Source organism: Barbus barbus (genome assembly GCF_936440315.1).
Source record: "Barbus barbus genome assembly, chromosome: 40".
Lineage (NCBI taxonomy): Eukaryota > Metazoa > Chordata > Actinopteri > Cypriniformes > Cyprinidae > Barbus > Barbus barbus.
In genome coordinates, this window is record NC_136718.1 from 16,048,944 (window position 1) to 16,066,155 (window position 17,212).

The following is a 17,212-nucleotide window of genomic DNA, read 5'->3' on the forward strand; positions in this document are numbered from 1 at the left end:
CAAAACCTAAACAAAAAAACAAGGAGTTAGTGAAACAATGTTCACTTACCCACGATAGACAGAATGACCACAACACAGTCAAAGATGTTCCAGCCATTGGTGAAGTAATAATGACGCAGTGAAAAGAGCTTCAGGACAAACTCAGTGGTGAAGGCCACGATGAAGATGAAGTTAACCCAGTACAGAATGTTTTCAGTCTCCTGTGACTGATCGTCTGTCTCAACCATCATGGTGACCATGTTCAAACAGATGAGGATCATGATGGAGATATCAAAGACCTGCTGTGTCACAAAGTCAAACACCATGCCCTGGAGCTTGTTCTAAAGAGGAGGAGAAATTAGCATAGATTTGAGATTAGGACTCTATTCAAGTCAATTCAGTGAGCGAAATATCACATTTTTCATCAGTGTTATACCTGGGGTCTAGGTATGGGTTTCTGAGGTTTCTTTGAGCCAAGCTTCTTCATAGCATTGTAGTACTTCTTCTGTTCCTCTGTCATGAAGATATCCTGTCCTCCAAAGTATAGTCATAAACAATATTTGGTTAAAATCTGCTCCGCTAAAGTCCAAATATGCTGTGAAAATCGTACTCGGTTACTATCGTAACCTCGGTTCCCTGAGATACGGAACGAGTACTGCGTTTTGCTAAAGACGCTATGGGAAAAAGCCTTTTTACTGAAGCCTTATTCAATCACGCAGTGAAACTGCACGATCATTGGTTCGTGCAGTGTGTTAAAAACGAACCAATGTGTCGGCAGCGGAGCTGCACGAGCCTATGGCGACGGAGCCCGCCAGATCCCGCCAGAATGGGCGGGGTTATCTGGCTATATAATCGGCCGTCTGGCCATAGGATCCTCAGGTTTACTTCGACTGAAGCGACGACTGAGTCGTGCAGCTACCTGGCACGGCAAAGTACGAGGTTACGATAGTAACCGAGTACGTTCCCTATCGATACTCCACTCGTACTGCGTCTTGCTAAAGACGCTATGGGAACACAATTCAATCATGCCGTGCTATGGTAGAGGAACGACTGTGTAAAATACATCCATAAGCATTCCATGCTCAGAGGGAAGTATAATAGTATACTCGGGCTAAAGCGAGCTGAGCTCGTAGGGGTCACGCTCGGCCCGGGTCATTCCATGTATTCCTCGCATACTCAGCACTTTCAGGGCTGAGATATGTAAGGAACCCATCAGAGAGCTTGAGTGCCCGTGCAGTCAAGAGTTCTCCGTTAGGGTTGTTCCCACAACGTAAGTCATACTCATCTAAGCAGATAGGACCCTGGCCTGCAAGGCCGGTACATCCAGCTTATAAAACCTTGCAAATGTGGACGGCGAGGCCCAGCCGGCCGCCGCACAAATGTCTGTAATAGACACACCGCTAGACCAGGCCCGTGACGAGGCAATGCCTCTGGCGGGCTGCGCTGGCGTAAATTCACTCAAGCTTGATCGCTCGAACCCTGGAGCTTGCAGTTTCTTCCCCGAGATAACTGGGAGAGTAGAAACACTAGAGCAGGGGAGGCGTGGCCACCTTCATTGAAGAAAGGGACCGTGAGCGCGGCAGGGACAGACTGACGCTTTCATAATGAAAGTAGCGCTGGCAGATCAAAGAGCTGCAAGAGGCGCTAATACTTAGTGTAAACACACTGGCAGATCAAAGACTGTATGCAGAGTGAAAAACGCGGGGTTATGCCGGCGCGAAAAATCACTCAAGCCATTTTTTTTTTTTTTTTTTTTATCTGTCTCCTTCTCCGAGGTGACTGGGAGAAGAGAAACGCGAGAGGCGGGGCCGCCCAGTGCAGCATGTTACAATGTGCACAGAAGGATTGAGCCACTCAATGTAATGAGGCGCGCTAATCCACACGCGCTGGCAGATCAAGCGCTGTATGCAGAGTGAAACACACGGGGCTATGCTGGCGCGAAAAATCACTCAAGCCTGAACGCCCAGCCATGCGATTTTACCGTCTTTTTCTCCGAAGTGACTGGGAGAAAAGAAACGTGAGGGGGTGGCCGCCCAGCGCAGCATTTTACAATGCGCGCAGAAGGATTGAGCCACTCAATGTAATGAGAGGCACTAATCCACATGCGCTGGCAGATCAAAGCGCTGTATTCAGAGTGAAACACACGGGGCTATGCCGGCGCGAAAAATCACTCAAACCTGATTGCTCAGCCTCACTCGCTGTTCCTGTCTCCGAGGTGACTGGGAGAAGAGAAGGGGGGAAGCGGGGCCTGCTACATAGAGGACCGCGAGCAAATCAGGGCAAAGCCCGGCTTTCGGTGAAAGCAGGCTGTCTGTGTGAGCGCAGTCTCAGTGACGCACACACATAGCTTTCCACTCCGGTCCGCCAAAGAGAATAGAGCCGCCCAATGAAGGAGGAGCTCTGATTCTCACGTGTGAACACCGGCGGATTAGAGCGCTGCAGGAAGCTCCGTGGCTCTGATGTTTCATTCTCCGAGCTTTGCTGAGAGAGGGGAAACGGGAGAGTGGAGCTGCCTCCACAGAGACGGACAGCGAGCGGGAAGAGCGAGACTCATACTCGAACGAGCTGTCTCAGTAAGCTCGCAGTCAGTGCGTGAGCGAGACCCAGACAGACGGCGCGCGCTCACTGCTCTTTTGCATCGTGCAGGATTCCCTGCACGAGCCACACTCGCTGTTGCGGCATTTGCAACAACGCCGATAAATATGCATTTTTATAGCACTCACCGGATGGCGGCAGCGAACAGACCGGGGCTTCTGCGGGGCTGGAGCACGGTGAAAGCGGCGTCTCAGCTGGCAGGAGGTCTCTGGCTCAGCTGCGAGGCGTGTCAACGGCGAGGCGGCTTCTTGGGATCAGCGAAGGAGAGATGTCGTCGCTGAAGGAGAAGAAATCTGAGGATCCTATGGCCAGACGGCCGATTATATAGCCAGATAACCCCGCCCATTCTGGCGGGATCTGGCGGGCTCCGTCGCCATAGGCTCGTGCAGTTCCGCTGCCGACACACTGGTTCGTTTTTAACACACTGCACGAACCAATGATCGTGCAGTTTCACTGCGTGATTGAATAAGGCTTCAGTAAAGGAGAAAAAAGGCTTTTTCCCATAGCGTCTTTAGCAAGACGCAGTACGAGTGGAGTATCGATAGGGAACACTTGTTTAAAGGCAAAAGAACAAATAATTTAAAGTGAAGAAAAAAAGTGGAGACATATCTTTTTCTTTTGCTGGTTGAAGTTATCAATGATGACACCAATGAAGAGGTTGAGTGTGAAGAAAGAGCCAAATATAATGAAGATAACGAAGTAGATATACATGTAGATGTTGTCCTCATACTTTGGTTGGTCTTCCACCTGAGGAGAGAAAGACAGTTTAAACAGGTACTTTGACTCAGGTGGCAGTTTAGATTGCACAAACATCTCACCTTTCGTGAATCAATTGCTGCATACATGATGTCCATCCATCCTTTAAAGGTTGCCTAGACAGCATAAAGGGAAAGTTAATATCAGTGTTTAACATAATTCTTCATCCAATTAACCATCTTACTAGAAACTAAAAGCAGGCAGGTAGTCTTACCACTTGCAGTAGAGCCAAGTAACCAGCACCCACATTGTCAAAGTTGATTTTCACGTTTCTCCAGCGCACCTCAGTGTAGTTATTCTCTACCAATGCTAGGCACTCGGATTTGTTGTTGACTACATCAATTTCAAACATTGCCTTTTCAGTTGCATTGTAACAGTAGTAGTACTTTCCGGCAAACATGTTGACACCCATGATACTGAAAATCAGCCAAAAGATGAGGCAAACCAGCAAGACATTCATAATGGAAGGGATGGCACCCACCAAGGCGTTGACTACCACCTAGAGCAGAGTAGGACAGACAAGGCAGTACAGTGTAATAGAGACCTGAAATGGCCCAGAAAATCCTCAAACACAGAAACACATTCAAACACTGTCACATTTGTGGCTGCATATTTGCATGGCATAACAAAGAAAGAATGACACTATGAACATTGCTCAGTCTCCAATATTAACAAATTATAAACGGTCTTTGATTCATGTTTCAGTCACATGGCCATCCAAGAATATTGCTTCAAAAGCTAATACTAAAAGTCTTATATTTGGTTGCAAGCAAAAGCCTTGTTATACCAAAAGCTAGATTTTCTCCCAATTAATTCCAAAGGTATTTTTTCCAAAAAGTATGAATGATGCTTGTCTACAGTCTAATGTAAAACAAGATGATGACATCAGTGTACTTTCTGAAAAAACTAGCAACCAAAGATTATTCATTTGCTCCCCTGCACATAGTCTCTTTTGGTTGTTCAAGAACTGTTTTATACCTAAAACAGCAGTTCTTATATGATGACTATAATGTTAGGTATAATGTTGGTGATAGTTACTTTTAAAAGTAATGCATTAGAATATTGCGTTACTCCATAAAAAAAGCTGCCAATTGCGTTATTTTCTATGGAAAGTAAGGCATTATGTTACTTTTGCATTACTTTTTGTCACCTGGGCTGGGCTTGCTTATTTATTTTTTAATAACAAGAAACCCAAAAGTTATATTTTTGGCAACTGTAAAGGCCCTTTCACACCAAAAATATGCAAATATGCGTTACTTATTTGAAAAAGTAACTCAGATTTTTTGTTGTGAATTAAAAAGTAATACATTGCTTTAGTTACTTGAAAAAAGTAATTTGTAAATTGATTGGTTATTTCTTTGCATAAATATCAATTCATTAATATAGTACTGGTGGAATTTAGCATATACATACATGTGTGGTTTGGGAAATCTTTTTTTACTGGCCATGCTATCAGCACAAATAGCTTTTTTTTTTGCTTGGGTGGCCTATGACTTTTACAAAGTATATACTATTACTTTTCTATACTAGTTTCAAAGCCAATAAATCCTTTGATTCCCAAAAATTAAGAGTGCTAAATAGGTAGTTCTTTATTCTGGCCCTGGATTATCCCAGCACTGCACAATGTGGAAAGATGCATCCAAAATTACACACTGCATTTGATGAAGAACCTGAAGAACGTACTTTTTTATCAGATGTTAAATATGTATGCGTGTAGCATGAATACAATACATACAAGACATACTACATCCACCATGTTGGCAATGTTGCGTGACCCGTGAGCTGTAGAGGAGTAACCTGTCTATCAGATGTGCAATTCAGAATCTCTGTGAAAAACCGCAGGTCATTTGAGTATTTATTTATTTTTTGCCTAGTGTTTTATGAATACTGCGTATGGAGAAAAGTCCTAAAGTCCTACTCATCAAATGCACAGTGCTGAGGTCTTCCAGGACTGCAGCCCTAAATAGTAGCTCTCTGACTAAGTAGTATGTTTATAAAAATGAATGCAACACCTTCCATACAAATATGCCACAGACTCACACAACTTCTACATCCCCAAAGCAAACAGTTGCATCCTTAAAACAACAACCCACCACCCAACTACTTTAACATTGCCATGGCAAGCTTAAATAACTTGAAACCCCTTTTTACATCATCCCATCCTCCCCACAACCCATTTGCCTCCACATCCCTCCCCTCCCCCATCGTCCCAGTCAGGACATTGTCCATCAGTGATTAGCGATGAGCAGAGCGTGACAGGAGACGCTCACTAACTGTGTTAGGCAGCCGAGCCGCAGCTCTCAGGCAGGCAGCTGAGCATGCAGATCTCTCACATACTGAAAAGTGGAGCCATATTCCCCCCTTGAACACACACAGAGGATGGCAGGATTCTCTCAGCAAATGCGGGGGACCAGGCTGACTTTAGCGGATATTTCTGAGTGCTGATTTGTATTACATTCTCAAAATGAGAAATACAGAAACACACAGGATGATAGAATGAGTAAAATTTGGAGTGCTGAAGATTGAACGACCCCCAGGAAAAAGCACTGGTCAAGAGAATTACTGTCCATCTTTCAATAGAGACTACATGTTCAAATGTCACATAGACATAAAATATCTTTGTGAGAATCGACACAAATATCAAAGTGAGGGAAAATGGCTTTCAAAAGTGCATAATGTGCAATTGCAATTGAACAGGACATGCGTGTTACATGACATCTTTGTGCAATCTCAAGAATCGTTAAAATCAATAAATAAATCGACAGGAGAGGCAGCAGTGTGGAGAGATTTCTGCCGTTTCAAAGCTGGCTGGGGTTCGATAAATGATTTGGGGTACAGAAAATCTAGGATAACAATTGAATAAGGTAATCAAATTTTAGATAATCAAAACAATACATCAGACAATAATTAATTCCTATACTTAGTGTGTTTGTATCTGGCCAGAGAATCGGCTATCAGAAATCACAAACATACCACAGTCTAAGCTGGTTTAATCTCTCCATTGTTGCGTCTCCTTATCAAGTCATTTATTCATTTTTAACTCTAATTTCAAACAAAACAGCATATCAGTTGATGAACATTGAAATCGATTATTCACTAGGAACTAATCGTTCTCTCTGTACTTATTTGACTTATATTTGCTTCTACAGGTTACATAAAATGTATTTCACACACCCTCATGAATCCAATTATAGGTACACAAACAGAACAAATCTAGGGAAACACCATTTCGATTCACCCAAAAATGACAGTTTAATCTACGTACAATACTAAAAGTATTAAGTGATATAGAAGAAAGACAGAAGACAGCGCAGTAATTACTAAATCCTATAAAATAAACTGCCATAAAATAGTATAACAGGGCTCCAGAATAAAATAAAAGTGACTAGGGAGCCTCTGGCTCTTAAAATTAAACATTTAAGAGGAAAATAACTTTGACTACACTCTACAAAATGCTGGGTTAAATATGGACAAACCCTGCAATTGGATTGTTTAGACCCAGCGGTTGGGTAACTGCCCAGAAGGTTGGGTTAAACATTTAACCCAACTGTTGGTTGAAAACAACCCAGCATGTGCTCTGTCCAATATTTACCCAGCACTGGGCTATATTTAACCAAGCATTTTTTAGAGTGTATGATCTATAAATTACTAAAAAAAAAAAAAAAACATTAAATGGTAAAATATATATATTTTTAAATTCATATAAGTAACATATCCTAGTTCATTTACAATCGGATCGAAAAATGATTTGTTATTCACCAAGGGACCTCATTGCATGAACATTTCACTGACTGCGCGAGTCTTATTTAAACTCACAAGCACATTCGTTTCTTGAAACATTTACTCAAAGCGGGACAGACATCACGGCTGCCATTATGTTCTTTACCTATGCCAACAACATTACACCTGGCAAACTATACGGACACAAAGTTGCCCTGACTATCTCCAGTGGTGACTACATTTTAAAATAGTGGTCTTTTAAAAAAAATCTAATTTGTAACCATTTTAGTTGAAATCTGGAGCCCTGTTAGCAGATTTATACATAAGGGCAAACATAACATCAAATATAGCTTTAAATTCAATAACTGAGAAACCTTATCTGTCATTTTTGGCTCCAGTCATACCTTTAGTCATAACAGCAGTGTGAGATCACAGATCTCTTTACTCTGATTCCTTTACGCTTCACTCTGTTTGGAAGTAAAAACTAACACAAACCTCTCACTTCCATGGTCTTGCACATTTCCTAAGCTTCTGTGTTGACTGCTTGTAAACCACTGACTAGTAATTATTATAAATGTTCTAACTAATCAAATCTAAAAGACGTCATCCACTCCACATTGCTAAAGGCTTCAACTGGAAACCAGATGGAAAATACAGAGAGATACAGAATCTTAGCAAATATCTCCCTCTCACACCCAAGGGTTTCTCTTTTTACAGTTCCATGTGCAGATCCTAGACAAGCAAAGAGGGGTGAGGTGAGCCTCCAGCGGCTTGGTTCCTCGACGCTGCTCTGGGCTGGGCAGCGTGGGGCCAAATGGGCTGAAGTGAACAGTGTGAAATGGAGGGAGGGAGGGAGGCAGGGAGGACGCTGCACGGTGCTGCAGATGAGGGGCAAGGAGGAGGTGAGGAGGGGTTGAGAGGATACAGAAGCTCAGGGCAACCAGTCCACAAGTAAGAGAAGAAGGACTGAAAGTGACAACAACCAGGTGCAACTGTTCACAACCATCAAAGGGGTAAAGTACCTATCTGTGCCAAATTTGTTAGGATGGTGACTATGGATTACCTGCATGTGTTCAAACATTCAGCACTGACAGGTGTTTGTTGTTTATAGTGAAACTGTCACACATATTTTTGCTCTTTGACTAAAGTAAAATAGCCCATTTCTTTCACCTTGACCAATTGACTCTTTGCTAAGCCTTAAAACGTCACTGACCAATTATACCATAGCAATTCATGCTGTATCAAGCTTTGGCTATTTTGTAATTAAAGTCAATGGTAGATATGCATCTTTGGATAGTTTTAAGTGGAATTTTAAAGAGATTATACTATTGTTCATAAGTTTGGGGTGTCTGTAAGATTTTGTAAAGTTTTTGAGAGAAGTCACTTATTCTCACCAAAGTTGCATTTATCTTTACAAAATAAAGCAAAAACAGTAATATTGTGAAATATTATTACAATTTAAAAATCTGAATTTTCAGCAACTATTACTTCAGTCTTCAGTGTTACATGCTGAGTTGGGGCTTAAGATACATTTCTTATTATTTTCAATGCTAAAAACAGTTGCACTGTTATAGCTGAAAAGCATTTATTTGAAATAGAATTTTTAGTAACATTATAAATGTCTTAACTATCACTGTTGATTAATTTATTGCATCCTTAATGAATAAAAATATGAATTAAAATTAAATGTAACTGAACCTACAGTTAGTGTATCCACCTTAATTTTCAACGCAGAAGTAATTTTCTGTGAATGAGCAAGACTTCTGGTTTATTAGCTGTTTAGAAAAACAAAGAGCAGTAAATGATAAAACTGTTTTTACTACACACCAGTGTGTTCAGAATTAAGATAATACATTAAAATAATATGGTAAGAAACCAGTTTGTAATATTAAGCAGCAAAACAAGCTAAAATAGCACATACAATTTATAAATGGCCGCATCCACACACGTGGAAAAAAAAAATGGATACAAAATGGTAAAATATTTTTGGTATAGGACATACATGCAGTATTTCCCAATCTTTTATGCTCATTATAAGATGTGTCATTCCCAAATTAACGTTTAACTTAAATATGGACAATCTGAATTTTAATTAATTTACAGATTAATTCATTGTAATAGAAATCACAGTATTTTATGTATTTTTGAGCTTTCCTTAATTTAACGTCTCAACAGTTCTCAACTTCAGTATAGCATAATTTCATTTCCTTACAAAGATGGCAGATAAAAGATACTTTTTAACAACACTCACAGAGAGTAACAGTAACCAAGGGGGTGGAGCTTAGCAAAGGGTCAATTATATTAAATGTGCACTGAGTCTTCAAAAGAATATCTAGTGTGCTGTAGTATTTGTGAAGTGGGGACCTCAGTGGTAAAGTGTTTTGTGCTGCTGGTTGTTCTCTGAGAGACAGGGTCAGTGTAACAGAGGAGAAATGGAAGGAAGGGGGCTCTCCATCAAAAGCAGAAGTTGAGAGTCAGGCCAAATGAACAGCCAATTGCAGATCAAATGCTGTGTGAAATGAGAAGGGATTTGAATGGGGTTGCGTTTGGTTTTGTAAATAATTGTTCATGCTATTTTTGTCCTCCAGGGCCAATTGGAAATATTATTTGTAATGAGGCAGCTTTGATACATCTGACAATGACTTAACTAGCAGTCAATCATACACCCGATTTCAGTTAAATCAGGGAAGCTTTTCACATCCTATTTTTCACAGTTATCTCAGCTGCATCATGACTGGATCATTAATGTGGTACAGAAGAGGTGTGCATGAAAAGGTGAGTCCTTTTCATTGGCGGCTGTCTTTAAAAAAAATCCCCCGGTATGGTTTCGGTGGTCCTTGTTGGTTTTTTTTATCAGTTCTAGCATGCTGTAACTGCTGAATGGGCATGCAGAGAGATCAGCTCTATAGCTTTGTATCTTACCCTCATCCCTTCAAAACGTGACAATGCTCTGAGGGGTCTCAGGGCCCTTAGTGTCCTGAGTGATTTAATGGGCCCTAGTTCGGAGTAGCCCAGCGCATTAGCTATAAGGCTGACTATAGACACCTACACAGAAACAGAGAAGCAAAAAAGGATCCATACTGTTAGACGGGAGAAAGCTCTTGAGGGAAGAGATGGCCTCTAGAGCTGCTGGAACGTTGGTTTACACACATACACAACAGTTTGGATGGTATATACATATATAACACTGCATTTATACATGTATATATCCCCAAGAAGGAGAGAGAGAGAGAAAGACTCATGTTTAGTATCGGTTACAGGTACAGTTAGGGGTTTAGAGGCAGAGGATAAACCCAGGATTTTGTGCTCTGTTAGTTTTGGGAGGTCACCAACGCTTGTGAGCTTCCTTACACCTGTGGAGAAACTTGTGGTTGAAAGAAAGAGACAGAGAGAAAGAGAAGCATAAGACTCGAACAAAAAAAGAGAGAAGCGCACAACGCACAGCTGATGAAGTACGTTTGGGGACGTGGGGGGTTGAGAAGATAGAGGTGACCCCTCCAGATACATCAAAAAAACAACCCAACATACTGCAAGAACCTTACCCTTGCCCTTCTAACATTGTCTCTCCATGTCGCTCTTGGCTGAGGCATTAAATCCCATTTAATTTAAAACAAACTAATGGAACCTGTGAGAAAGAATACAGGTAAACATGTACATGTATGCAAATTGCAAATTACATTGATTTTACAGTTTAAAGAGCATCACATTGACACAGTAACGTGACAGCAAAAGGGGAGATCAGGGGGGGCGCAGATAGTAAATGGACATTAGACAGCACCCAAAGGACAAAAATCACTCTGCGGGAACCCAAGCCCTGGTTTCTAAAAATGCCATCCATTGTGGAAAAGTAAACGCCCTCCATGCTAGCTGGAAGGATAAAGCGAATGTGAATGTAAAGGGCAGAAAGGTCATATCAGTCAAAATGGCTCTCTAGAGAACTGTATTGATTATATCGCATGCATGTCGATGCAAAGGATTGGTGCAAACAAGAACATCAAAAAAGGCTTGTAACTTTTCAAGAACAAAAACACCAATGGATTGGTGCAATGGCATTGGGACACCAGGCTTGAGCACCCCTATGAAAAGGTATACAAACAGACCTGCACACCTCCAACCAACCACTGACGAAGACTTGGTAAAAACACAGCAAAAGTCCACAACACCGAAAGCTAACCAACTCACAGAGGGGGTTCTATTAAAGGTGAAAGCTTTATTCTGAATGGCTATCATTTTCCTTTCCTGAAGAAACCATGCTAGCTGACATTTTAGAGACCACAAGCCAAGAATTATTTGCGGTTTTCATTAGGTATGACCCACAAGGGCACCAGTATGCATCAATAATCTCTGCACAGAAATATCTGTTAAATTCCCCTGAAAAAAAAACTGTATTGATTTGGTGGCATCAATTAAAATTGACTACATTTTTTGTTTCACATATTTAAAAATAATAATGAAAAACAGTTTTTCTCTCAAAATATAACTTCACAAAATGAGTATTTTTTAGAAGCTACTGTGTAATAAAGCTTTCTCCTTCATCTACAGATCATGTGATCTTTAGGGGTAATTGTCACCTTTAGCCTCAGTCGGAACCCACAAGCGCCCCTTTATGGAGGGCCCCGGGGCCCCCTGAGCCGGCTGAGATGGGCCCTCAGTGTAAGCTTTCTTCATCTGCCGGCACGCTCGCTCTGCAAGGCAAGGTCAATGAGATGTGTGGCTGTGACCAAATGAAGACAGGAAAATGTCAACTAAAAAAAAAAATTCAACTAAAATAGAATAGATTCAAAACAATCAAAAATGGCTGATGTTTGTCACTCAAACCATTTTGGTTATTAAACAAATTAAGATAAAGCATATTAAAATAATATTTGATATATTATTAAATAATTTATTTTGGAATGGATCATAACTCACACACTCACTTAATATAAAAAAAAATTAGAAATATGAGCATAGTCAAATAATAGTCTGTATGGCTGATGGCACAGATATATAGCAAGACAGACTATAGGAAATAATGGAATATATATACAGTATATAAACATAACATGAACACACAAACACACGCTAGATATGATGTCGGCCCCTTGTGGAAGCCCTCACACCCGTAAAAGCAAAAGCAAATAACAGTGGAGGAACAAAGCATAGACTAGTCAGGAGGACAACTCACCATCTGCTGCACGTCCTCAACATCAACACATCTCAGCACTACCTCACGGAAGGGAAGAGTGGGGGAGGGAGGAATGAACTTTTGATCCATCTTGGGATATGGAGTTCTTCCCAACTAGCACAAGTGTTAGTCCAGCACCCCGGGAATAGTCAAGAAGGACTATAGCTCCCATCAGCCTTGATTAGGGCTGAGGAGTAGGGGTTGATGGACAGAGGGTGGGTATGGACTGTAGTCAGAGCAAACTCACAAATTTGCTTTAGTTTTAGCTGTGGGATGACTCCTTAGTCAGTTGCTGGTCAGACTATGTGTTATGCTGCATTCCATTCAAAGTCAGATGTGGAATATTCCTACATGATATCTTAAAATATCTTCCAAAATTGAATTTGCTAAAAAGTTTAAAATGTAAAGTATCATAAATTAACATCTCCCCATACACAACTATTCAAAAGTTTGGGGTGGTTTTTCAATATTTTCAAAAGAAGTGTCTTATGACTATGCATTTATTTGATCAAAATTACAGTATAAACAGTAATATTGTGAAATATTATTACAATTTAAATTTTAGTTAACTATTTGTTTTAAATTGTAATATAAATCTAATTTGTTACAGTGATGGCAAAGATTAATTTTCAAAAGCCATTACTCCAGTCCTCAAAAAAAGCTGATTTGGTGCTTAAGAAACATTTCTCAGTATTATCACAGTTGAAAACCGTTGTGCTACTTTATATTTTTGTGGAAATCATGATACATATTTTTTTTCAGGATTCTTTGATGAATACAGAGTTTATCTGAAATGGAAAACTTTTGTTACATCACAAATGTCTTTACTGAAACTTTTGAGCAATTTAATGTGCCTTTGTTGAAAAACAGTACTCATTTATTTAAAAACAAAAATAATAAAAATAATCTTCCTAAAGCCAAACTTTTGAACGGTGTTTACATGATGTCATACACCAGCATCTCAGCAAGTTTCTGCATGGATTCCGAGCTGGAAGTCTGGTAGTAAAGTCAAGTGAAGTTCTTTTGAACTTTTGCAGGCAGGAAATTCATAGTTTCAGAGTTGGAATGGAATGGAATACAGCATCAGCTATGAATGAGGGATCAGGCTTTGTGTGTAAATAAATACATTTGATATTTAATTAATTGTCAATGTGTAAAATTTCTCTTTATATACTACTAAACAATATATTACAGAATAAAACTTTTGGGAGCTTTTATATGCTTTTGGATCAATTTCAGATGGATAAAACTGTGGGTAAAAGAAGATTAAGTTCTGATAACATTTAAGGAAATATATAACCCGAAGAACACCAAATAGACTGTGTATGCATCTAATAATGTCCCACAGCACCTCATTAAACAGTATTGGGTGTACGAGTTCTGCTAAAAGGTGGTTAGTTCAGGAACAAGGTCAGAACACACATACAATCAAATTGTATCTTGACATGGTCACTGCAATTGTAACATGTCCTCCACATATCATGAGAAAAGCGCATCCACATGACATTCCTCTGAATCCCTTAGTTTGGAGTCCAAGTGTGATCATTTTAGTCACATAAACAGCTTAACACATGTTCATCAAATACTTTGAATCGTAATTCTACGATTACGAAACTACATTAGCCTCGTTCATTTGTTGTGTAAAATACTCTTTGTTTATGGAACAACTGATTGCAATCATAACTTGTAATGGACTCTAAAATGCATTTTACACTTGGTGAGTCTCCCACAATAAGGGCAGGGCAGAAATGAAACCAGTCAGAGGCCACACATATCTTATTGTTCACACAGTACAGACATCATACACATGTACAAGATTTAGAAACAAGATTCATTTAGAATGAGATATGCTTGAATATCTTAGATCAATAATCAATATTATTGATAGACTGATTCTGGCTAGTAATTTCCATTCCAACACGTAAACCATATAATGATGGATATGGCCTCTGTCATTTTACTAAAGGAAATTGCATACAAAGGGGGAAGACAAAAAAGTGCAATTATTTGCACAATATTGGTGATTTTCAAAGCCAGTTTATCATTCTTGATAGCAGATATTCAAGCATCTCAGGGTCACGTAGAAATCTAGCAGTTTTGCACAGCTATGCATGGGTGATAGATCTTAAAGAGATGATGCGATCTTATGAAATAACACGATTTAGACACAAAGAATATATATTACATAAGCATTTATATTCAAGATAAGCACGGCTTTTTTCCTTCAAGCGTCACCCCTGCATACCAACACACAGCTTTACTCTTCATGTAAAAGATCACATTTGACTCTTCTTTGCCCAAAACATTAACATCTTGTTGAAAGGGGAACCATCCTGTTGTTGGCCTTGACTATCGCATAAAACATCTGCATAGATACAGGACGGCGAGCAGATATTTGTCTTTTCATCTCCTACACCTTTTTAACTGACAGCTCAAAGAAACTGCTCCACCGGTTTTCAGCTATTTTTAAGTCATCTTTAAAACTTACCTTGCTGTGACTGGCAACCAGTATTGTCAGGTCTATGAACATGCAGAGGTTTTACTGTCTCTGATGTCTGAAATGCCAAAGAATTTATTTTATCAGTTTAAACAAAGCTTCTAAAGTCCCTGACTCTGTCAGGTCACTTGGCGGCCATCATGGTAACACCCATTTGCAGCTAATTTCTATGTTGGTAAAAGACATACAGCTCGTATGAGTATCTCCTTGAATGGGAAAACAGAGAAATTTCCAAAGCCGTTTATCAAGAAAATTGAATTTAGCACTACTTAGCTTTGTTAGTTGAAATCATGTTAAGCAAATCAAGTATTTTTTCAGGCTGGCTCTAGAGTTTATTCTAGAGTAATCTAACACTATCAAAAGGCAACTGGCTCTTTTAACTGACTTCCTGCTATGATGTTGAGCAGAGTTTCCACCAATTCTCTGTCATGGTCTGGCTTACACTCTCACTTATACTGTTTATGTCCTGGTCCATGATAATTCTACTTCTCTCCTTTGCTATAACGCTTGAATTGCAATTTTCATAGAATTAATATGTTCAAATGTATTGACTGGTATGAGAACCATACAACATAATCTTATCATCATAAAGTGACTTACAAAATAACAAAAGTTCAAATCCCTTTCATGTTTTTATCCAAAGCAGCCATATGTGTATCACGTCATGCTGCTTGGCCCCACACATACACACTGATGCATCATTGGTGCAAAATCTCATTCCACATAGCTTCCTATTAGAAATGAAATGTCTTCTGATTCTGATTCAGGTTATGATACAATGTAACACTAGTCAGATTTTGCTTTTGGCAGGATGGAACCTATCAACAAAATGTGTATGTTAAGGGCATTTATCAAACTGATAACAAACATAGCACAAATGAAATCGCAGACTTACGTCAACAATGAAGAAGTCTAGCCAGCACCAGGCGTTGGTGAAGTACTTGACAAAACCGTAGGCCACCCACTTTAACAACATCTCCAATATGAAGATGTAGGTAAAGACCTTGTCAGCATACTCCAGAATAATACGGATTGTCTTCCTCTGTTCAATGTACACATCCTCAAAAGCCTGCAGCAGATAACATACAGTTGCATTAATAAAACAAGTACTATCTGCTGCTCACAATACCACAATACTCTCAGTGGTTTTCATTTCAATTAAAAAAACTAAAGAAGAGAACGCAGTAATATTCAAGTTCAATTATTAATTCAAGAAATGATCATTAGAAATAATACAAAACCAGATTAATAAAATAATGATATTATTATTATTTATGCACAACAACAACTGGGAAAACAACTGAACAGAAGGCTACTTCTTTGTGCAATAATTCAGTTAAAAACAGAGTCAGCTTTCAAAAATCAATGGCATAAAGCAAGACCTCTGATTCTATTACATTCCTTTTTTGGCAACATTAGCAGTGCTAAAGACAGGAACATTTCCAGTGCCAGAAATAGATCCAATTGAATGAATAGTACAGTCCATTAATCACATCACCCAGCAATGCAGCTCTGGCGCCAGGTCTCTACAATGAGACAATGCCTGCTTGAACCTCACATTATATATACCTCACATGAACATTAATGCAGAATCCAAGTCAGACAGAATCCAAAATATAATGGATTAGTTGTACCCCAATCCCAGTTGTATATCCCAAGCAATATTTAAGCAGCATTTTTCTACATAAGGAGGTAAATACAAAACAAAGCGCTTGTGCACATCCCTATAAGAAATTTGTGTGTGTTTGTGTAGATTCTCACCAATGCTCCACTACTGAGGAGGATCATAAAGATGATGATTGTTTCAAACCAGTTGTGCTCCACAATGAGATAGCAGGTCTTCCGGAGGAACCACCAATCCTTACCCCATCCCTCCGTGATGGGCACATCACAACACTTGTAGCGGGCCACACAACCTGCAAAATGGCACACATTATACTTCTGTTCTTGCAATCCATTACAGTTTCTTTATAAAAAAAATATATCATCTGCAAAGAGAAATCTATGAGCCCTTTTACCTTCAGTCCAACAAGCTTCTGGGTCAACATATTCCTCTACTGCCTCCACCACCACTGCTTCCTCTACCTCTGGTTTAATATCTATGGTGCTGCCCTCTGAAGAGCTGATGTCATCCAACTAATTAAGAAGAGTTCACAAGTGCCATTTTTTGTTGTTAAAAAATTAAAAGAGCAAAGCAAAAACAATGTTAAATGCAAATTGTAACTGCAGTATTAAAACACTTAAATTCAAGATGCTCAAACAGAATAATAAATAGCGTGAGTTTAGGACTGCTTGCCTGACCAGAGGCAGACAAAAAATGGTGTTTGTAAACGGTTCTGTTTTACTATGCTAGAGATCCAGAACTAACACACTTTAGCTCTAAGAATGAAATGACAATCATCTGTATTCATGTTTCACAATACAGTGTTCTCAATGGCCTACACATGTTTGAACATCATTTTGAAACAATACACTGCACTTTACTCCATATATATATC

The 17,212-nt window shown here is 39.6% G+C and overlaps 1 protein-coding gene across 8 annotated transcripts in view; it reads right to left on the bottom strand.

Annotated features, from left to right (window-relative positions):
• LOC306859117 (sodium channel protein type 8 subunit alpha-like) overlaps window positions 1-17,212 on the bottom strand; it is a gene marked incomplete at its 5' end in the record, with an annotated part of 49,896 nt that overhangs the window by 1,922 nt on the left and 30,762 nt on the right. For all 8 annotated transcript variants that reach the window (XM_079399974.1, XM_079399972.1, XM_079399969.1 and 5 more), the window contains 9 exons: window positions 50-320; window positions 416-520; window positions 3,184-3,321; window positions 3,393-3,446; window positions 3,545-3,829; window positions 9,973-10,095; window positions 15,610-15,783; window positions 16,476-16,630; window positions 16,733-16,850. In XM_079399974.1, the coding sequence (XP_079256100.1) occupies window positions 50-320; window positions 416-520; window positions 3,184-3,321; window positions 3,393-3,446; window positions 3,545-3,829; window positions 9,973-10,095; window positions 15,610-15,783; window positions 16,476-16,630; window positions 16,733-16,850 (1,423 nt within the window). The remainder of the gene's footprint in view (window positions 1-49; window positions 321-415; window positions 521-3,183; window positions 3,322-3,392; window positions 3,447-3,544; window positions 3,830-9,972; window positions 10,096-15,609; window positions 15,784-16,475; window positions 16,631-16,732; window positions 16,851-17,212) is intronic.